Source organism: Numenius arquata, chromosome 5, assembly GCF_964106895.1.
Source record: "Numenius arquata chromosome 5, bNumArq3.hap1.1, whole genome shotgun sequence".
In the NCBI taxonomy this organism is placed as follows: domain Eukaryota; kingdom Metazoa; phylum Chordata; class Aves; order Charadriiformes; family Scolopacidae; genus Numenius; species Numenius arquata.
This window is the reverse complement of record NC_133580.1, coordinates 57,820,355-57,843,629: the sequence shown is the minus strand read 5'-3', so window position 1 is coordinate 57,843,629 and position 23,275 is coordinate 57,820,355. Positions and strand designations below refer to the sequence as shown.

Sequence of the window (23,275 nt, the reverse complement as noted above, 5' to 3'; positions counted from 1 at the left end):
AGTAAAATTTGTGTGTATCTCACAGCATTTCTTTGGTATTTTACAGATTTTAATACAAAAGATTAGAAATATTTAGAGCCACCTCTTACACGGGAACTATGCCTTTAAATCCACGCAAAGCACAGCAACTACTGCAGGGGCACTTCCCTTTAGTGAAATTCATGAGAAATTTGATGCAACCATCTGTAAAAATGTTTAGCTAAATAGTTGCTTTTTAAAATCTTTTTTTACACCTAGCAATGTAAGAAGATGATAAAGATTTGAATATGAAATAGCTAAAAATTCAAAAGAAAGTCTCCTAGTGGGGGCGTTGCTAACCATGAAGTTGCATGTAGCTGCTGACCAGTCATGTTTGGTGAAATTTGTGGGGCTTAATAAGAGAACTGTGGAAAACTTGAATCTTGGGTGATAATTTATAATTTCTTAATGTATAATAATCAGACTATAAATTGTTCTGTTATTTACAGTGTTTTATGGAAATTTACTACTATTACAGGTATACATCCCTGTGCTTTTTGTTAAATACTGTTATAAAATAAGCTGTTTTTTTGAATATTTCTGTTAAGCATTTGGAATTTTCTTCCAAAACAGAGGAGAAGATTCACAAAAAGTTAGAAGGCTCTTTGTCTCCCGAGACTGATTTATCTCCCACAGCAAAGGATCAAGTTGAAATGTATGCATTTATTATTATTATTATCCGAGATGCTTTTCTCCTTTTGCTTCCATATTTTAAAACAATGAAGTTAACTTAGTGGGGAGTCTGGAGTTTTGTGGATATTAAGAAATAGGTTTTTTTCCTGACATCATCTTTTAGATTTAAATATGATCATTTGATACTGTGGGCTAGTTTAATTTTTGTTGAAGTCCTGACTGCTTTCTTCTGACTTTATGCAGAACTCAACTTTCCTTAAGACGAAGTCAGCTAGACAAATCAAAAGCCTTTAAAATTGACACACTAGACTTGGGGGAGAGAATTAGTTTCCTGTCTCCAGAACTCTTTGTCATCGTCTTCTGTCTGTTGCAGAAGTGGGAAACTGAAACTCTTTGTTACCTTTAAACTCTTTATAACCAAAGTATTCTGCTAGTTACCAAGTACCTAAGTCTGGTGTTACTGAAGTACGCAGGAGTTTTATCGTTGGCTTCTCTTGGAGATGTGACTGCTTCTGTATCTCTTAGTCATAGCCATTGCTAGCAACAGTCTACTATAAGTGTTGCTAAATGGATGATACTTCATCAAGGAACTGATTGTGCTAATGTGCACTTAACTGACTTCTGAAGACTTTTAAAATTGGTTTTCCTTGAAATATATGCAATTTAATATAGATCTCTTTACTGTCAAACACATGCTACTTTAATGATTGCAGAAAGCCATATTTTAGTCTTGATCCTCTTGGACAAAACTGTTAGCATCTTAAACTACTGTAGAACTACACATTTTTGCAATAACTAAGGTGTTTTGTTAGAAGCCAGGGCTTGTTGACCATCTTTGCAAACCATGTTGACCATGTTGCTGATGTTTGATTTCTACAGTTGCTGTAGCTTTTTCTTAATAGCTGGGCAAACAGACTATGTAGAACTTAACAGATTGTATCTCATTTCACAAAGAACTAAAATAATCTGAAATGCAGGACTTCCTCATTTATACTGTAAATCATACATGTTTAAGAAGACTGTAGTGAATTGTTACATGATTTGATGAATCTGGAGTCAGGCCATCACAGTTTTAACCATCTAGAATTCCTGTCTACAGTGAAGTTTATTGCTTCCTAAAAATGCGATTGTTTTATTTGGCAGTATGTTTTGAAACATACATTAATATAAGCACTTTTAAAGCTTATTTTAATCTCCCCTTTGTTATCATTCAAATAAACAGTATGATAAGTAGCACGTGCATATGTAGAACAAACTAGATTTTGTGGCAATTAGAATGGTAGTGTTTTGATGTGTTTTTAGTAATACTTACTAATCTTAGTGCCTGTCTGAAGTTCTGTGATCTGAATGTCACGTTTTTTGTTTTGCTTTCAGGTACTATGAAGCATTTCCTCCTCTTTCTGAAAAGCCAGTTTGCCTGCAGGAAATTATGACTGTATGGAATAAATCCAAAGTATGCTCTTACTCTAGCTCCTCATCTTCATCCACCGCTCCACCAACTAGCACAGACACATCTTCTCCCAAGGACTGCAATAGCGAAGGTGAAGTAAATAAAGACAGAAGTAATAAAGTACCTGCCACTGTGCAGGAAAGAACCCAGCAGAAGAAAAGTAAAAATGAGAAAGAAAACAAGTTTAGTAACAACACTGTTGAAGGGAAGCCTGTTTTGTACAAAAAGCAAGTCCGACATAAGTCTGAAGGAAAGATGCGTCCTCGCTCCTGGTCATCTGGATCCAGTGAGGCTGGCTCAAGTTCTAGTGGTAATCAAGGTGAATACAAGGCATCAATGAAATGTATTAAAGTAAGACACAAAACAAGAGAGGTTCGAAATAAAAAAGGGCGTAACGGGCAAAGCAGGCTTTCAGTGAAATCTGGTGAAAAGGCTGATAGGAAAGTCCTCAGCGGAAGCAGTAGCAGCAGCAGCAGCGGGTCCATCAAACAGCTGTGCAAAAGAGGTAAAAGGCCATTAAAAGAAATTGGAAGAAAAGAAGCTGGCGGTAGCGATGGAAAAGATTTGTATTTAGACAGCAGAAATGAAAAGGAATATAAAGAAGAACCCTTGTGGTATACTGAGCCGATTACAGAGTACTTTGTTCCCCTTAGCAGAAAAAGCAAGCTGGAGACAACGTACCGCAACAGGGAAGATATATGTGGCGTAACATCAGAGGCTGTAGAAGAGTTGTCTGAATCAGTGCATGGTCTTTGTATTAGCAACAATAATATTCATAAAACATACCTCGCAGCAGGTACTTTCATCGATGGTCACTTTGTAGAAATGCCTGCAGTTCTAAATGAGGATATTGACCTCGCTGGGACCTCAATATGTTCTCAACCAGAGGACGACAAATATTTAGATGATGTTCATCTGTCAGAACTAACACACTTCTATGAAGTGGATATTGATCAATCCATGTTGGATCCTGGTGCCTCAGATACGATGCAAGGGGAGAGTCGGATTTTAAATATGATTCGACAAAAGAGTAAAGAAAAAACTGATTTTGAGGCAGAATGTTGCATAGTGTTAGATGGAATGGAGTTGCAAGGGGAAAGTGCAATATGGACAGATTCGACCAGCTCTGTTGGTGCTGAAGGGTGGTTCTTGCAAGACCTTAGTAATTTAGCTCAATTTTGGGAGTGCTGTTCATCTTCTAGCTCTGGTGATGCAGATGGGGAAAGTTTTGGAGGAGATTCTCCGATCAGATTTTCCCCCATCTTAGACAGCACAATGCTTAATTCACACATGCTTGCTGGCAATCAAGAGCTCTTTTCAGATATTAATGAAGGGTCTGGTATAAACTCTTGTTTTTCAGTGTTTGAAGTGCAATGCAGTAACTCTGTTTTACCATTTTCTTTTGAAACACTCAACTTGGGAAACGAAAATGCAGATTCTAGTAGCACTGCTAATATTCTTGGGAAAACACAGTCTAGATTGCTAATATGGACCAAAAATAGTGCCTTTGATGAAAATGAACACTGTTCCAATCTTTCAACAAGAACCTGTAGTCCATGGTCACACTCGGAAGAAACACGTTCAGACAATGAGACTTTAAATATTCCATATGAAGAATCCACGCAATTTAATGCAGAAGATATTAATTATGTAGTTCCTAGAGTGTCTTCGAGTTATGTAGATGAAGAAATTCTAGATTTTTTGCCCGAAGAAACCTGCCAGCAACAAGCTAGAACTTTAGGAGAAATGCCCACTTTGATTTTCAAAAAAAAATCTAAGCTAGAATCTGTCTGTGGTATTCAGCTAGAACAAAAAGCAGAAAGTAAAGACTATGAAACTACACAAGGGTGTAGTGAAAGCAGTCCACGTGGAGATGGCTACAGCTCAGGGGTTATTAAAGATATTTGGACAAATATGACAGACAGAAATTCGGCAGCGATGGTAGAAATAGAAGGAATAGAAGACGAATTGTTTTCAACTGATGTAAATAACTATTGCTGCTGTTTGGATACAGAAGCAAAAGTTGAAACCCTCCAGGAGCCCAATAAAGCAGTGCAGAGATCAGAGTATCATCTTTGGGAAGGTCAAAAGGAGAATTTAGAGAAGAGAGCCTTTGTCTCAAATGATTTATCAAAAGTAGATGGTGGTGACTATACTACACCATCAAAACCTTGGGATGTTAACCAGGATAAAGAAAACTCGTTTATACTTGGTGGTGTGTATGGGGAGCTCAAAACATTTAACAGTGATGGAGAATGGGCAGTGGTGCCACCTGGTCACTCCAAAGGGAGCTTATTACAATGTGCAGCTTCTGATGTAGTGACAATAGCTGGTACAGATGTTTTTATGACACCAGGTAACAGCTTTGCCCCTGGTCATAGGCAGTTATGGAGGCCATTTGTATCATTTGAACAGAATGAGCAATCAAAGAGTGGAGATAACGGATTAAATAAGGGGTTTTCTTTTATCTTCCATGAAGACTTATTAGGAGCTTGTGGTAACTTTCAAGTTGAAGAACCAGGGCTTGAATACTCATTCTCTTCCTTTGACCTGAACAATCCATTTTCACAAGTTCTTCATGTAGAGTGTTCGTTTGAGCCAGAAGGAATTGCATCTTTCAGCCCTAGTTTTAAACCTAAGTCAATTCTGTGCTCCGATTCAGACAGTGAGGTTTTACACCCCAGGATATGTGGTGTTGATCGAACGCAGTACAGGGCTATACGGATTTCTCCAAGGACTCACTTTCGCCCAATTTCTGCATCTGAACTTTCTCCAGGTGGTGGAAGCGAGTCAGAATTTGAGTCAGAAAAAGATGAGGGAGGTATTGCTGTCCCTTCTCAAGTAGATGTATTTGAGGATCCACAAGCAGATCTCAAACCTCTGGAAGAAGATGCAGAAAAAGAAGGGCATTATTATGGAAAATCAGAGCTTGAATCTGGAAAATTCCTTCCCAGATTAAAAAAGTCTGGAATGGAGAAGAGTGCACAAACATCCTTGGATTCCCAAGAAGAGTCGGCTGGGCTGTTGCCAGTAGGAAACCAAGATCCCTGTTTAGAATGCAGTATGAAAGAATCTCTAGATGGGAGGGCGATGGAGAGCTCTAAAGTAAACTGCAGAATAGTGGAGCCACGTGAGGAGACTAGCAGGTTTTGCAGTTGTAAAGCAGGGTGCCATTTCCCCACGTACGAGGATAATCCTGTTTCTTCAGGAGAGCTTGAAGAGGTATGTGGATATATAAAATTACAGAATTTGCAGCTGGCAGCTGATAACCAGCAATTTGTCCTGTGACAGTTCAATTTAAATCTTTGTAATTGTATAGTTCTTTAGAAAAAAGGCAGTTTTGTAGAAACACTGGAGGATCCATCTGAACATAAGGAAACGCTTTTTTTACAAGAAGGCTATAGAGTCTCCATCCTTGGAGATACTCAAAAGACATCTAGACGTGGTCCTGGGCAACCTGCTGTAGGTGGCCCAGCTTGAGCAGGGGAGTTGGACATGATGACCTCCAGAGTTCCTTTTGAACCTCAGTCATTCTGTGAAAAATTAACCATCTTCAGGCATTATGGTGTCATCTTGCATAGCTTTAGAAATACATGCATGAGTACACTCATGTGACTTAAAAATCTGTTTACCTTAGGTTTCTAGCTTATCTGATTTACATATAGTATGTTAAAATGTACATAAAGTTTCAGTAATGATATATTACTGATTTTGATTCAAACCTATTTTAAAATTTTGAAGAGGATGATCTGAACTCAGTTTTTGCAATGTGAATTATAGTTACTTCCAAGTAGAAGAATTGGGAGTTGACTTATTGGCTGTAAACTTCAGGAGAGAAAGGTTTGTAGAAAGGCTTAATTGTCTGGAGATTAAAATGTTCTCTTGTCAGCATAGACACAAAACTAAATAAAAAAACATGCATGCAAATTATCTATCACTACCACAGTAAGGAGGCCTGACTATAACTACAGGTTAAGCTGACAGGTTTCTTTCAGGTCGTTGTAGCCATAAGTTAAGTAATGATCAAGAGCAAAAATCTCTTCCAGCCAAAAATATCCAATTGCTGTGAAGCTCCCTCTGCTCTTGAGAGGAAATACTTGCCCAGCAAAATGAAGGTCCTTGAATGTGTCCAGAGAAGGGCAACAAAGCTGATGACAAGGCTGGAAGGCATGTTCTGTGAGGAGCAGTTGAGGACTTTGGGCTTATCTAGTTTAGAGAAAAGGAGGCTGAGGGGTGACCTCATTGTTCTCCTTAGCTTCCTGAGGAGGGGAAGTGGGGAGGGAGGTGCTGACCTCTTCTCCTGGGATTCAGAGAGGCATGGGAATGGTTCAGAGCTGCTCCAGGGGAGGTTTAGACTGGACTTTAGGAAGCATTTCTTTATCGAGAGTGTGGTCAAACCCTGGAACAGGCTTCCTAGAGAGGTGGTTGATGTCCCAAGCCTGTCACTGTTAAGAGGCATTTGGCCAGTGCCCTTAATAACGAACTTTTGGTCAGCCCTGAAGTGGTCGGGCAGTTGGACTAGATGGTCACTGTAGCTCCCTTCCAACTGAAATAGTCTAGTCTAGTCTAAAATAGTTTAGTGGCCTGCCCAGAGATGTTGCCTGGATAGTTGTAAGTTGCATCTTACATTTTCTTTTCCTTTTCATCCTCCTCTTCCACATACTCAGCAGTTGTTGTATCTACATTAGGAGGGAATTTTTTTTTATTTTTGACTGAAGAGTTGCACCCAGCTTGTGTTGAGCGATTGTAGATTCCTTAATTGTAAGTTTGAAACACTAATCCATGTATGGGCAAGCTAACCTTTTTCTCATTGAAACTAAAGCTGACCTTTTTGTTGAACAAAATCAGAGTTCCTTATTTTCCTCCTTCCCCATTTGTTTCTCCTCTCATCCTCCTTTAAATTAATTGCTATTGCAGCTTCTTTTCCCAATGTCAATAAGTTGATGTTTGCTGTTTGCACATGAGAATCAAATTTGTGACTTTTCCAGGCTTAACTGTTAATTTAACAGTGAAGAAGTGGCTCCAAAAATCTTTTCTGGGGTCTGGGAAGTTTCTGGGTGTGTTCCAGGCCTTGCAAAAAGTGTCACCAAAAATTAATAAACTTTGACTGTAAGTCAGAACAGATTCCAGAATTACCTTTTACCAGGAGTAAGCAGAATCTGACTTCATCATGCAGTAGGACATAATGAATGAACAAATGGTATAATACAGTTATTTGTGACAGCAAGAGTCTGAAGTTCCTTCCAGCCCTTTCCAGATCTCCTTTGTGGATGCTTAGTGTTCCATGAGGATTCTTATGCTCATCTTTGCTTCAACCACTTACCCATTCAAGAAGGTAGTAAGTGTCTGGTCTAAGATAAGTTTACAGTGGTTCCATAGTTTATGGGAGCTATGAGGCTTGAAAAAAACTTTGGTACTGAATAGGGCTCAAAAAGCTCTGGTATTTAATTTTCTTTAAGTTCCTCAGTGAAGAGGGAAATGTTTATCTAAATGTATTATTGTAGTTAAGTCAATCTGAAAAAGAAGAGGATTTTTAACCTTTAAAACAACTTGAATATGTTGGTTGTGAAGTAAACCTTAATCAGTAAAGATGATGACTGTATAATGTGTGGGAAGGGGTGCAAAAGTCATGCAAGTATGTCTTCTGTGTGCAAACTTTTTTCTTTTTAAGAGTGGTATTGTTTATTTTCATAAGCATTAAACAAAATCAGTGTAAAATACCTAGGATGAGGATAGTTTAGGAGAAGCGTTCTTCCTGAACACCCCACACATGCACTCATGGGGAAAAGAGTTTTAACTTGAGCAGAGGCTATAGAATTGATTGATTAGTATAGATCAATATTTGTAAAGGATTTTTTTAAAAATTAAAGTTCTGTGCTGTTTTTTATTGACTTACGATAAAAATTAAAGTTATTGTTTAAATTGCTGTTATTTAGCATAAAGCTTGAGTTGTGTTCTGAGGTACCTCCAAAATTTTTGCACAAATAATGGATGTGAAAATAGTGTAATAGAAAACATTCTGGTTTGCATCACGTAAACTTGAATTATGTACGTGCTGTGTGAACACACATCTTTGAATACCTTCTATTTATAAGATTGTAGGAGAATCTGGTCCAGTTTCCTCATGCTTAACCTTCTACATTAGAGCACTTCTTTTAGAATTACAACATATTTTGCATCAGAAATCTGCTGATAGCTCCTGCAGATGTTCTTCAAAAGTGAATGATAATTATACACCTAGCTTTAAGATGAAATAAAAAATAATAAAAAAAAAAAAACCCAGCACAAAATACCACCCCCAAACAAAAAAAACCTCCACTCTCCCAAAGAACAAAAAAAAAAAATACCCTGAAATACAGTCCTTTTTCTTCCAAGTAAATGCTCTTACTATTTAGCTGTGGCGTCAGGGGTGAGTACACGATCTGGTCCAGTTAATGGGCTCTGAATATAAAAATGCTGAATCTCTTGCCAACAAATCTGATATGGGCTCTGATCTAGTAGGTGTGCCCTAAGAATGATCATACTATTGAGTCCTTGACAAAGATAAAAAGACTTGTGGGTTTTATTGGGATCAGTACCAAATTTTTGAGGTCTGAACATGCCTGGGACAAGGCATTTGGGGATGAGGAAATTGTACTGGCAAAAACCTTAAGTGTTTATGGATCTCGTGACTTAAAGAACCTCACCAAATCTAACAGGCCAATTGCTTGACTGGAGCAATGCCACATAAGTGTATAACTGCTTTAGGAAGGGCTGGCAGGAGAGGGAGGGGAGTGCCTCACATATATTGGTTCTGAGGTCAGTAGTGTAGAAAATAACCTGCCATAAACCTAGGTAGTGGTAAGAGGGAGACAAAATTTAGAGGAGTCTGCTTTCTGCCTTATAATCAGGGAAGGACATTCAAGAGCATGTAGGTTCATCCACATAACAAAGCAAAGGACTTCATTGTAAAAGAGAGAGTAGTTTGGGGGCTGTCTGAGAAAGAATTGGTCCAGATAGTTCTTGATGTGTGCTGATCATGGCAGATGGTGAAAACACCTACAAAGACTCTGAGCTTTAGCTTTGTAATTAATAAGACATTAATTTGCTGAGATTTTGAAGGGTGAAGGTATCTTGTATGAGAGGGACTTTAAAAAGATAAGAGTACACAGTGACATTATAAAAATAATGAGAAAAAAACCCAAGGTTTAAAGTAAGCCAATAAAATAAAGATTTGTTACACCCAAAAGTCCTAGAGGTAAATCAGAAACAGAAGATTGACTGAAGGATATTTCTGAGACACAGAACTAACAAGCTTGGAAAGATAATGGTAAAAAGGTATTGTTTATTGTGGTTTTTATCATTGTTTGAATTGTTGGTGAAAAGACAATTAAGCAAATGAGTAGTACAGATAAATTACACTGTCTCAGCTAGTCATAGGAATATTCAGCTGAATATCATGAGGAGCAGCAACTAATTTGAAAAAAAGCCTAGTGGAATACTTGTCTGAGAACACACAGAAGACAGAAGATATATAAAAGGCAAATGCATATCCATCTTTTTAAAGATGAAAATGGAACTTGAGGTATTACCAATGGCTCTCTTAAATTCCCTAAAGAAATGTTTCAAACTGTCAGTGGCATGGAAGCATGAGAAACTGAGGAAGTTTCTAAGTATTGGTTTGGCAGAAAGACTGCACTCTCAAAGTAACAGTCAAAAGCTTACTGGAGGACAAGGGAGATAATTAATTTTTCTGGTCTGGGGTGTAAAATACATGTTTATGAAAATCCCTGATGATACCAAACTGGAAAAGTCTGCAGTTACACTGGAAGACAGGACTAGAATCAGAAGGTTGTTGAATTGGAGAAATGGTCTGAAAAATAAAATGCAACACAGTAGGGACAAATCCAAACTTCTAAAGAAAATAATAATCCTCTTCACAAACACAGTGTGAGGAGCGACCAGAGAGGAAACAATGTCAAAAAGAAAAACATCTTCAAGTAGATCATAAGCTGAGCATAAATCAGCAATGACACACCACAAAAGACAGCGACATTGTGCTATATTAATAGGAAAGCCCTTCTGTAAGAGGGGAAGTAATTGCTCCTCTGGAGCTGGAAATCCTTCTGTTGGAGTACCGGGCTTGGCTCCCATTACTGTGTATCAAGAAAGATGTCCTGAGGAGAGCAACACGATGATCACTACTTTTGAAAACAGAGTGAAGGAGTTGGGGTTGCTTTATCTCAAAAAAAAAAAAACAAAAAAAAAACAAAAAAAAAAAAGAGAGAGGGAAACTTGAAGACGACGCCGGCAGTTTTGCACAAGCCATGTTCATGGTTACAGGAGATAAAGGAAAAGCTGTGCTTGTCCTGTAGGCTCTGGTAAACACAAAGGAAGTGGATGTGATGGCCTTAAATCACAGCAAGGGAAATTAAAGAAAAAGAAAAAAAAATTCTAAGCAGAAAATTAGCTTAGTAAGGCTCGGTATTATGATTACAATTGAGCAAGGCTCAATTATTTTTAGGGAAGCAGTGGGAATTCTGTCTTGAAGAGATGGAGACTGTAGCAATAATGCATTTTGATTCTGGCTTTGTACAAGAGTAGATACTAGATGATCTCACAGGGTCCCTTATGCATGTATTTTCAGTGAAATTTGAGAATTGGATGAGTGCTAAATGGGTTCTAAGAATATAAATCGTAGAGTGGTTTGGGTCATATAATCCAGCCTACCCTGCATTAAGCAGGGACATCTTCAACTCAATCAGGTTGCTCAGAGCCCCGTCCAGCCTGACCTTGAATGTTTACAGGGACGAGGCATCTACCACCTCTCTGGGCAATCTGTTCCAGTGTCTCACCACCCTCACTGTAAAAAATTTCTTCCTTGTATCTCATCTAAACCTACCCTCTTTTAGTTTAAAGCCGTTACCCCTTGTCCTATCGCAACAAGGCCTGCTAAAAAGTTTGCCCCTGTCTTTCCTGTAGGCCCCCTTTAAGGACTGAAAGACTTCAGTAAGGTCTCCCCAGAGCCTTCTCTTCTCCAGGTTGAACAACCCCAGCTCTTTCAGCCTGTCCTTACAGCAGAGGTGCTCCAGCCCCCTGATCATTTTTGTGGCCCTCCTCTGGACCTGCTCCAACAGGTCCATGTCCTTCCTGTGTTGGGGGCTCCATAGCTGGACACAGTACTCCAGGTGGGGTCTCACCAGAGCAGAGGGGCAGAATGACCTCCTCAACCTCCTGACCATGCTTTATTTGATGCAATTCAGGATATGGTTGGCTTCCTGGGCTGCTAGTGCACGTTATCAGCTCATGTCTGGTTTTTCTGTTCCATTATCTTCCCAAGCACAGAGGTGAGGTAGTTCCCAGGGTCCTCCTTTCTACCCTTTTTAAAAATGAGTGCAATGTTTCCCTTTTTCCAGTCACTGAGGACTTCACCTGACTGCCGTGACTTTCCAAATATCATGGATAGTGGCTTGGCAACTACATCAGCCAGTTCCCTCGGGACTCTTGAGATGCATCTCATCAGGTCCAATAGACTTCTTTACATTCAGGTTCCTCAGACGGTCATGAACCTGGTCTTCTCTTACAGTGGGAGGGACTTTCCCCCAGTCCCTGCCTTGCAGTCTATCAGCTCGAGAGGTCTAGGGAGCCAGCTAAGACTGTGGCAAAAAATTGTTGAGTACCTCAGCCTTGTCCATTGTTACCAGTTTGCCCATCTTGCTCATCGGGGGGCTGGAGGGTGTCTGCTTTCTTTGACCTTCCTTTTCTGGCCGATATACCTGTAGAAGCCCTTCTTATTATTCTTTGCCTTCTTTGCCAAGTTCAGCTGCAACTGTGCCTTGGCCTTCCTGGCCCCATCACTACACAACCGGGCAGCATCCCTATACTTTTCCCAGAACACCTGTCCCTGCTTCCACTGCCTATTCAATTCCTACTTGCCCTTTAGTTTGACCAGCAGGGCTTGACTGAGCCATGCCGATCTCTTGCCCTCTTTTCGTGATCTCTTACACATGAAGTCTAGACTCGGCTCCCTTTGTTCGTTTGTGATCAGCTTCTTGAGCCAGATGGAGCTTCCCTGGGCAGCTGTTGAACTAAAATTAGTATCTGATCTTGGATAGGACTCAATGTGTTCATTGCTGCTTTAACTTCTAAATTATTCATGTGTTTCTTGTATGCTTTCCGATAGTAAGGAATTGCAGAGCAGGTTCAAGGAAATCTGTATTGCAGATTATTATGACTTTTAATTTTTCTGTGGTTGGTTATAGAATCATAGAATCATTTAGGTTGGAAGGGACCTTCAAGATCATCTAGTATAAAGCTGTCAGTCATAACACGTCAGATAATACTTAGATCATAATGAGGCTTTAGTGCTTATTCTGTTCAGATTCTGCAAAACTGTTGTCACTGCCTCGATCCTTGTCAGCATGCATTCTGAAAGAGTAGAAATATTCAATGCTGGTGTTTTCAAATTAATATCTAAAGCTCAAATAGTCTATCCTGAAAGGCATATAAATTTAGATGAAAAATAATATCTATTTGGATGGGTAGCTGGAAAATTTAATAAAACTTTTCATAATATACTGTAAGTGCCCTTTTTTCAAGACAGATGGCCCTTAAAACTGTAGGCCTGGGCTCTAAGAAAATGCTTCGCATAAATTTTTCTTGAAGAATAAAGTTCTGATCAGTGTAACTTTTCCAAGTAGAAAATGACTGATCAGCCACATGAACTTGCTGTAACCTCTTGTCTGTAACTGTTGGGGAAAAACTTGTGATGGAACCAAGGAAATCAACAAAATTATTGCTACCTCATACAAAATTGTTAGTTAAGGAACAGCAAAAAAAATTGTACTCATATTTCCCCTGTGCAGATTGTTGATAAAATAAGATTGCAGTTATTAAGCACATCCTCTACTAGTTCCTGTCGTAGAAAAACAATTGTTGCTTATTCAGAGGTGCTCTCCCACAAATGTAGTTGAGATTGCAAAATAAAACTGTTATTTTCTGCCAAGAAGAAAGAATAAAGTAACTTCCTAATTAACTACTTGTGGGAGCAATCAAGCTCTTAGCTGAGGAGAAATAGATATATATATAAAAATAACAAAATATAAATGAAATAAATATTTGGAGGTTTGTGGGGTTTTTTAATTTATCAACATGAACTTCCCTTTTAATACATCTATATATATAAGGAGAGGGGGAAGGAACTTCGCCCCCCTGGCCCCTCCAGATTTCTCCTGCTTTTTGTTCCTTGGCTTTTCCATCTGTGCATTTATCATTTGGGCAATAAAACCTCATATTGCAGATGTGACATTTATATATTTTATCATATGATTCGGGTTTTTTTTTTTTTGAATTCTGCTTTCATGCTTCTAGACCTCGTTTTTCCCAACTTTGGTGGTCGTTGTTTCCTCACCTGCCTAAATGCCCCTGTCAGAGATATTCCTGAAAGTCACCTTAGTATCCTGCCATACAGAAACTACAGTTAAGTTTTATCTTATGTCAGCAAACCAACAGTACAACTCCACTGTGCTGTTTATCAGGCTGCCTCCTGGTCACAGTTGAAAACCATGGTGTTGGATATGACCCCTGCTGTAGTGAGTGTGGAACGGTTTACACAAGCAAAATGAGCAAATGAGTAAAATGCTCCTCCCGGGCATTCGTCCTGATGGACCCAGCTCCACAGTCTGAAGTGTGTCCACCAAAGCAGCTTGTCCTGTCCCCCAGATCAATATAATAGGATATTCTGCTGCATGCTCGCAATGCAGCTTCATCAGCTGATAAATTACGTGTTGCTGTCCATCGCAGTCTGGCAAAGAAAACGCAATACAATGAAACTGTGTAGAACAGTAACCTTCCATGGCTGCGTCATTTCAAATACGTGTGCGAGTGGAAGAGGTGAGGAAAACTCTCATCAGCTGTAGGAAATGGCATTCATGGTGCAGGAACAATCTTTCGTTTCTCTGCTTGTTTTCCTTTTTATTCAATTGTATCCTTAAAACGGTGAATTGCTTTTCTGTCGTGATGCTGGAGATGAAATACACTGTTTAAAATGGTCATTATCCACTTAAGCTCACAGAATCTCTCCTTCATGTTAGCTGCTTTACTCCGGGTAGGTTACGGAGTCGTTTCACTGTCATTTGATGTTTGAAGCAGCGCTAGATTTTTTTAAGTTGAAAAAAAAACCTTTAATACTTGTTCTTTAGAAGGTATTTGCAAAGGATGGTTGTTCTTTTGTATACCAGAGGTTTCGTTTGAAATTTTGGATGAAAAACCTAAGTGGACAGTGGACAGCCCTGCTGTTGTGTGAAGTTCTTGGGAAGGTTCATTTGAGAAAACAGGCATAAAATGGTGTTGGAAGGAAGAAATGTGAGCTAGATGCCAATGAAAGACATAAGTGCTATTTAAAGTTTTCGAACTGTTTTACTCTTTCAGGCTCTTATGCAAACAATAGCAAACATTAAAATTATTATTTTCTGCTGTTGACTTAGCTCTCAGTATGGGAGAGGTAACAAGGGGACAGAAGTAGAATTGGAGTTTTAGTTCTCCACGTAACTGCACGATTCTGTCCCAAATCCACTGAAAATTCGTAGACAACTGTGGCTGAGATCAGGCAGGGCTTGGGGCAGGAGACTCTTGCAGAGCTATAACGTTACAGTAGTGTTTGTGTTTGTGAATGCTGACGTCCTCAAGTGATTTTACATCACCTCAACCAGAGGCTCTAAGAGAAGGCTCAGTTACCGTATGTCCTGCTGTAGAATAAGAAAGGAAACCCCCATCAGTCTTCTCTCAGACCTGCAGCAAGACTGGGAGCAAACCAGCATTGTGGTGGGTCTGCCTTGTTGTCTTTGAGCTCTGCTTAAAAATAAAGTAAAATAAATTTCCAGAGAGGAAAGACTTCCATTTGCAATTTCTAATCCCAGTTCCATTGAGAATAATAGCTATTTAGATGGATAGCTGGAAAATTTTATAAAACTTCTTATAGAAGGCTGCAAGTTTCTGTGTGAGAGAGAAGGAGGCGGCATAAATTGAAAATGCTTTTTTAAAAGGGAAAGAACGCCAAGAAGGAAGGCAAAGTCATGGTACTATTCTGGACTTGATATTTTGTATTTTCTAGTTGGGCGTATTTCTTTCATTCACTGACATTTTCATGGTGACAGACTATGCAATGATAGTAAACATCTAAGCAACTGCAGGAAAAAATGGGTTTCGTCAGTGAATAAATAAAATGGACATAAGTTTTTGGCCCCCATAACCTCCCACACAGAACCCCCAAATGGATTGAGTACGGACCGTGGGTCTTTCTACATCTGTTCCTTTTGCTTTATACGTCTGACCTTAATACTGGTTTAGAAATGAGCAGGAGTCATTCCACGGGGGTCAGGGTTGGGGCGAGAGGGCCAGGTCTGAGTTCAGACTGAAGTCTTGCTGGGCTGCTGCATTCAGCCAGGGGTTGTGTCTCTGCCTTTCTCCAGCTCTTCTGGTATTGAGGCAGGGATGGAAGGGCACGGGAGCTGAGGTGGCCTGTGGCCAGCATCAGTTCAGTCACCAAGAGAAACCACCAATGGTTCAGTTACCATCCTGAAGCAGGTGACTTAGCCCAGGAAGCTTGTTACACCCTGCTGCCAGACTCACGCTGGCTTTGCCTGTGACCTGCTGTCACAAACCTGTCACGTGTGCAAATACGAGTGCAGGTGTGACACCAGCGACGTGGGAAACTTTGCAGCTAATAAAGTGTTGTCCCTGTGGAGTTTAGATGCCTCTCTCGATGGTCAGCGGTAGAGTGAGGCTTCCATGGTTGAATTTATTTGTAAATGCATGTATTTTTTACTAAGTCCTGCTTCAAATACCCTTGAGCTTGCTTGCTTTCTCTCTTTCTTTCTTTCTCTTTCTTTCTTTCTGTCTTTCTTTCTTCCTTTCTTCCTGTCTTTCTGTCTTTCATAATCTTTCATATGATGATTTGAGCTTTGGAAGGTGGTTCCAAAAGGACTGTTCCTCGGTGGTCTGACAGGAAACAGCACAGATAATTTAAATATTTATTATGGCAGAATTTCACAGGGAAAAAAGTTTAATCTGGGACACGCTTCTGGATAGAGCACTCTTGAGTTGGTCATTTGTTTTAAGAGGGACTTCTGTTTATAAAGTAATAAACATTTGTAAGTATAGGTCCTATAGGTTTGTAGTTCTCCAGGAGCTTAAGGAAGAGCAGAAGGAGGTTTGTTGATTTTCCATGCTTAAATGTTCTCAGGTTTACAGAGGAGGAAGCTGGATAGAAACTCAGTGTTGAAGCTCATTTGTTAGTGGTTTTTAGTAGCCAGTTACACTATAGTTTGTTTTTGAATCATTCTGTCTAATACCCGTAAGGGCTGTCACAAGCTGGCATCATCTTTTGAAGGTTAATGGCGTTATCCCAGACGCGGTTATAAAACTAGGGACAGGTCTGTTGTGACAAGCCTTTGGTATTTTAGCCATGTCCATTAATTTAATAAGGGAAGGGCTCTGGTCAACTTAAATTAGCATTAAAATATGATGGTGGACGTAGTATTTAGACATTTTTAGTGAGTAGATAGAGATTATTTTTAGCAAAAAGACAAATTATTAATCCTCATAACCAGATTTTCCTCATGTTGGCACATTAATTCTCTGGTTTAGTTGTATGTTATCCCATTGAAGGTAGCGGTACTACTTTAAACATTACATTTTGCCACTTCTTATTTGCCTTCTTTCCTGTTTTGTTTTACACTGAACTATCTGTCATGTTGACTAATGTTGTTTCATTGTATTTTCATCTCTTGGGTAGTTATCTGTTCTCTCTTGTTTGGTGCTTAGATTAGATAGTGCAGGGCTGGAATTAATTTTTTTGTTCTGGATTTGTACAACTCTGTATTGACAAAGTATGAGCCCCTGCGTGGAGTTCCCATTGATTGAGTTCAGATAATGAGTGTTCAGATAATGGATGTTCTATTGTAGTTTGACAGTCCTTTCCCATAAAAATTAGAAATTGAACCGTGTGACTTATAAAAAATTGGTTTTAACACCAGAGTTTCCTCCTTTACATGTAAGTATATTATTTATGGCATAATGAAGTGTGATTATTGTCTAAACACTTTCCTATATTGAATACTAATCTGCAGAGAATGAGTGGCAGCCAGGAAAAGCAATGCTGGTGGGAAAAGGCGCTCTATTCTCCCCTTTTTCCTGCATCACAGTGTGAAGGTAAGAAGCGATGCCCGTTGGAACTAACTTGTTCTTGCACCTGTGTTAGAATATAAGCGCTCTTTCTTACGAATTGGAACTACTATCTGTATTTAAAAAAAAACACACACAGTAAACTTCCATAACAAATTCTCTTATCTGAGAGAGAACTGGGATGCTTCAGTTGGATTTCTAATAAATCTCTAGCATGCTTCTAAGTAGTTTTAAAATGAAAGTACTTTTAAAATAGCCTTAATGTTTATGCAGATTTACTTAATTCCAGAGTCTGGAATTAAGTAAATAGAATATTAATTTCTGACTCTGAAAATATTTTATTACATTTTTGAATATGTTTCAACCTGAACAATACTTACTAGGTAGCTAATTTTATAAGAATGTGAAAACATGATAATTACCTTTTATGAGTTCGCATAAATAACACGCCAGTTATTCAGTGAATGTGTGGAATTTCTCTCAAGCTGGGAAGGAGAGGAGGGATTTGCCTCTCGGCCACTCCTTTCTCAGTGACAATCTGGGAAGTTTTCTGTCCCGCACAGGGAGTAGGTCCGTTCCGGGTAGGAGGCTGCTGGCGAGCGGAAGCAGGTGTGCTTCCAGCACTCTCTCTAGCCTCCCAAGAATTTCTAGTATCTGACAGCTGGCCCCAGCCCAGCTTTTCAGTGGGCAGGCAAGAATCCAGACAGCTTTTTTTTTTTTTTTTTTTTTTTCCTGCAGACCAATTTACCTTTTCCAGGGAGAAGGCAAGAAGCTAAATAAGAACATTCTGTGTACCGAGTTGACAGGCCATCTGATGCCTTCTGCTGGCAGATGCTCAGTGCAATAGACTTCTAATGAGAGACCTGGTTCCTTAATAATCTGGAAGTAGATTAGCCAGTAATTATTACTGAACTATTTTTGGAGTGCACCTCGAAGCGCAACCAACTAAACTGTGTTCTCTGTGCCTAAATGCCCTTACTTTGGTGTTTAGGACAGTTTGGGTTACTTTCAAGAACATCTTAATTTACGTCACTCCCAACTATAGAAATGTGGTTTGCGCAGTGAGAGAGAACAGGTTGATGCCTGCAGGGCTTTGATTTGTCTCCTGGACTGGTCACAGAACCTCCCATATTAGAAAAATACTCGGTATTTATAAAGTAAAGGTATTTAGTGACCTTTTGTAAAGTTGTGGGGTTTTTTTCTCACTGACAGCTGCAGAGTTATTATTGGTCTGATGGCAAATGCAGTGACTCGCAGCCTTGAGTAGTCTTTTACAGTGATCCTTGAATTTCTTTAAGTGCGATGTGTCATCTTTTTGCTGACATCTGCTGGTGAACCTGCATAACTGCAAGTGTTTCACCACTGGATTTCGCAGAGGAAGACAGAATATACAGTGTAAAATACTATGAAGTCCAGACCCTGCTTGATACAGTGGCAGAATTTTTGTGAAGTAGAATAGTTCCAGGATTTCCTCTTTTAGACTACGTTTAACAAAACCAGAGCTTTATCCTCAGAGCTAATGTTATTCTTTCACAAATCTTTAGCTGTAACCAGTTTTCTGTATGGGTATTTTTTCTATGTGGATATTGATGCATGTGATCCATATATATATCTCTATGATATATGTTGATATTATGTATGGAAATTTACTCTGGTAAGTAGAAACCACAGCCATTCATGTCAACTTCTTTTTTTTGAGCTTCAGTCAGGATGAGGCTGCTGTTCCGGTGTATTTTGTGTGGGTATAGAAATAGGAATGATCTGGAACACCACGCAGTGTCAGAATTGAAAAATGTACTGAACCATTTATAATGAAAGAGCAATTCTTGCTCTTCGTACCTGACTATTTTAGATGTTTTCATTAACTAAGTAGCTTCTTTATTATTATTATTAGTTGGTTATCCAGGTAAGATTTGATGAAGCTTCCGTAAGGTATTAGGCTTATCTTTTCAAGGATGACACTATAAAAACCCCCAGAAGCACAGAGTTTACATGGCTTAGAGTGTGAATTTTAAGAATACTTGTCTAGATGTTCTCATTTTGGCTAAATGTAAATAACAGTGTTCCTCAATTCTGTTTTTTCTTCCTTTTTCATCTGAAACACCCCCACAAACACAATGTAAGAGTGTTACACAAATGCCAAGGGAGAGAATGGTGTAGGAGAATTTGCAGATGTAAAGGAAATATCCAATGATGATGAACATCTTTTAGATTTTAATATGGTAAGTTTGTCATTGGTTTGGGGGAGGAGTTTGTTTATTTTATAAGGGTGTGCTACCACGTCTTTCTTTTCATCACAGTTTTCAGTCTGGCCTCAAATGAAATAATTCCTACAAAAACCTTCACAAGCTTTTCTTTCCTCACTTTGTTTTTTAATCCCCTCTGTGTCTTGAGTGTTCTTCTGAAACCTCCTCAGCGGTGTACTTTGGGGAGCACAACCCTTTGTACAAACAGTTGTACTTCTAGTAGTTAAGCAAACTCAGTTGCCTTTGGGAACACTCGTCTTGTGTGTTAAACACGAGTCTTTTTTGCCTCGACTCCTAATTTCAGTAAGCGTAGAGTGGGCCGATGTGCACTGTGAAGGCAGAAAAGACCAGTAAAGGCATAAACATAATGTATGCTGAATTCTGTTTTGCTTACAAACAAAAATGTGATTTTTTTTGCTGTAGGGAAAATCTTTGTGTACATGTGCACTTACTGATAGACTTTTAAACTTTATAGTGACGATAGCACTTAAATGTACAGTGTGACATGCTTGCTATAGCTTTACTGATCTAAAAGATAGACTGGTTTTGCTTGAAGTTTAGTCAGATCCGTGCTGTGTTTTCTTGCTATTTAATACTTACTACCAAACTTTGGAGATAAATTTCACAGTAATTTTCTAACATGACCTGTGATAATGATGCGTTCTAACCGAGTTCGCTTTTGATTCTCTTGCTGTTTTGTGCAAATCCTAAAATTAAGAAATAGGAAAAAATAATAAAAGCCTCACCTTTTTTTCCTGCTGTTCTGCAGTCCTGTCTACGTAGTGGCCTAAGTCAGGAAAGAGGAGGACTTGCCCTGTAATCGTGACATCTCTCTTGAACAACTGCAGAACTATATAACCTCCCAGCTCAGAGAAAAGCAAGCATGTTCTTTCTTGTTCCCCATCAACACTGTCAGTTTAAATCCTTAGGTTTCTTCTGTTTATGAAGCAAGATGTGCAGATGATATAAATGCTGAGGCAAAACCAAATGGCTTCAGGAAGAAGATCTACTCCAGTGATAGCTCCAGCTCTGAAGACACAGCTTCAGAAGGTGGAAGTGAATGGGCTGATCCGTGTGAGGAGGAGCTTTTTTCTCGAACTCAACTATAAAAACTGCAGAGTAGAACAGATGATTTAAAAGTAACATGAGATGGAAAACTATCCTTCTTGAGGGTCTGTAGCTCTAAAACAACAACTTGAGTTTCCTCTTCAGTTAATGGATTCAGATGTGTATTTATCTTTCTCTTCTTGCTTATTTTATAGATGAGGACACAGCTGTCCTGTTGAAGATTTTTTTTCCCCCAAAAAAAACTGTTAAATTCTTGGCTATTTGAACTAGACTAGATTGTGTTGTCAAATCAAGAATGGATGTGCATGTGCTTGTCTTAGTAGTACCACTGCTTTTTTGCATCTTAATTGCAGTTATTTTCATTCGTAACTGTAGCCCTACCACTATTACTATCTTCTTAGCATCGCAGTGTCTACAACTACTTCTGCTATTCAGAGACTTCAGCTTTCTGCACATTAGGCTTTGTTCTTTAAGAACTGGGAGATAAATACTTAACACTGTAATCTATCAGTGCCTTTCTGAATGCAGGAGAAAAGCATGAATGACTTGTCCAGTCTTCATTCAGTAAATCTCATAACTTTGAAGTAGGAACAACAGGGTTGTGCTTTAGAGACTTACAGAAACTGTGTTTTCTATCCTATGATTCCCCCCTCCCGCAAACCAACACTGAGGATACCATGGTTTGTATTTTTGCTAACTGGAGAAGCCAAGGATTTTTTGTAGGTATGGAGGCAATGTGGGGTTGGTTTTTTTTTTTTTTTTCCTTTTTTTCTTTTTTTTTGTCCTTTTTAGCAACTTGCCAACGTGGGGCAGAAGTTTAAAAAGTAACACCAAAAATAATAAACCACTGGGGTGGATTGTTGTGAATTTTGTAAGGAGTAAGGAGAACGTTGTCTTGTTGCAGCTGATGGCATTCATGTAAGCTGCAAAAGCATCCTGTACTGAACTTGAGCCTGAATGACTGAAATGATCTAAAATGCTCAGAGTGTTCAATGTTTTAAATGCAAAGGGTCAGTGCTTCACTTGAAAGAAATCCTGTGGCTGCTGCAGTTGGCTGCTGTTGTGGCTGTAACTTAGTAAATCTCGTAGTTCATTTTGTGTTTCGGAGAGAATGTGTGGGGCAAGTTACGTGTGTGGTGGGTGGGGGTCGGGGACGCGGTGACTTACAACATACATGTGTGATTGCAGTAGTGATTGTTGCTTTATGTGACTTGCTTTTCAATTTTATTTTGTTAACTTAGTCAATACATTGTCAAGTTGCATCTGTACGAGACTATCAACTCCTTGTGCTTTTAACACATTATGCAAAATGTATAAGCCAGGAGGAGCAATATTTGCAAAACTAAACATTCTAAGTTTTTACCAACTCATAGTTTGTAAAACAACAACAACAACAACTAACTAGTCTTTACAATAGCAGCATGTCTATAACATCAGGAAGCGCAGAAAGTCCAATACTGACTTGAAAAGCTTAACCGTTAATTTTGACAGGCAATAAACCTCATGAGAACTTGTAGGTGTTTGAAATGTGAGCTGAACTGCCTTTGAAATATGTTCTGTGCTAGCAAGGTTTTCCGAGTAACCGGGTTTTGTTGCCTTTATTCGATTGATAATGTAAAGAATCGAAACACGTGGTTGGGAAACCATGCCAGTCTGGGTGCAACGCTTTTGTTGAGATCCTTACTTCAAATTGGCTTGGTTTGTCCTTACCCAGGGACTTCCTTTTGGTCCTCCCCTTAGACTACGTTTTAGGGTTTGTATTCATACAACAAATCTTTTGACACTTTACAGTTTCTTTTCTTAATTTATTTGCAGACTTTGGATAGATTTTTATATATTTTACTTTCTTCTGGAGCTTCCTTGAGAGGTTGTTTAGCACCTGCACTGAGAACTAGTTAACTGTAACATGAAAGTAAAAAAGAACTTTACACACAAATTCTTCAGATCACTACAGTGAAGAATGGAATAGAACTTCAATCGAGAACAAGAAATGACCAAATGGACATATTTCAAACACAAACTTCAGCTCAGTTAATTTTGGCTAGAGCTGCTTCTTTGGTAAGAAAGGGCTCAAAACCAACAAAGGTGTTGCTTAAAGTTACATTGTGGCATGTAATAATTCCAGCACCTTTGGGGAAAATAAAATCCTATCTTGAGCTTGGGCAATAACAAATTGTCTTTACTTGTTTTCATAGTTTAATGGCTAAAGCTCTAAAGCTTTCAGTGAGAGTTGAAGTGTGGTTTTTAAGTTTTTCTGTATGGATAGAAACACACACAACAACAACAATAACAACAACAACAAGCAAACAAAAGCATTAAAGGTTGGCATACGCTGAACCGCACCGTGGTATGAAGCGCATTGCATATCCATAGCACTGAAGTATCAGTTTTCCATTCCTGGGCTGAAATTTGTTTCTACTTTTTGCTTCAAGTGGTTGTATTGTTCTGATTTCACGTACACCAGAGTAACTGATTTTGTTTTCTTGTGGAGTTACTTAACACCGAATAAAAATATAAAAGGACAATTGGATGGCGTGTGCGTGTGTTCATTTTCCTTGGGTAATGTATATAACTCAGATGCAACATGGCAGTTAAGCATTAAACATTCTGTGCAGAGAGCATGAGGTATCAAATTTGGGAGTGATTTTCATTGCTATAATTATTTAATTTTTATTCTTCTTCAATACAATGCAGGAAA

The 23,275-nt window shown here is 39.0% G+C and overlaps 1 protein-coding gene across 1 annotated transcript in view; it reads left to right on the top strand.

Moving 5' to 3' along the window:
• KIAA0232 (KIAA0232 ortholog) overlaps window positions 1–23,081 on the top strand; it is a 71,703-nt gene extending 48,622 nt beyond the window's left edge. Inside the window, exons 5-9 of the mRNA XM_074148270.1 lie at window positions 592–673; window positions 2,026–5,323; window positions 17,209–17,290; window positions 19,388–19,485; window positions 20,439–23,081. Of these exons, the coding sequence (XP_074004371.1) occupies window positions 592–673; window positions 2,026–5,323; window positions 17,209–17,290; window positions 19,388–19,485; window positions 20,439–20,618 (3,740 nt within the window). The 3' untranslated portion in view covers window positions 20,619–23,081. The remainder of the gene's footprint in view (window positions 1–591; window positions 674–2,025; window positions 5,324–17,208; window positions 17,291–19,387; window positions 19,486–20,438) is intronic.
• Window positions 23,082–23,275: the final 194 nt, after the last annotated feature.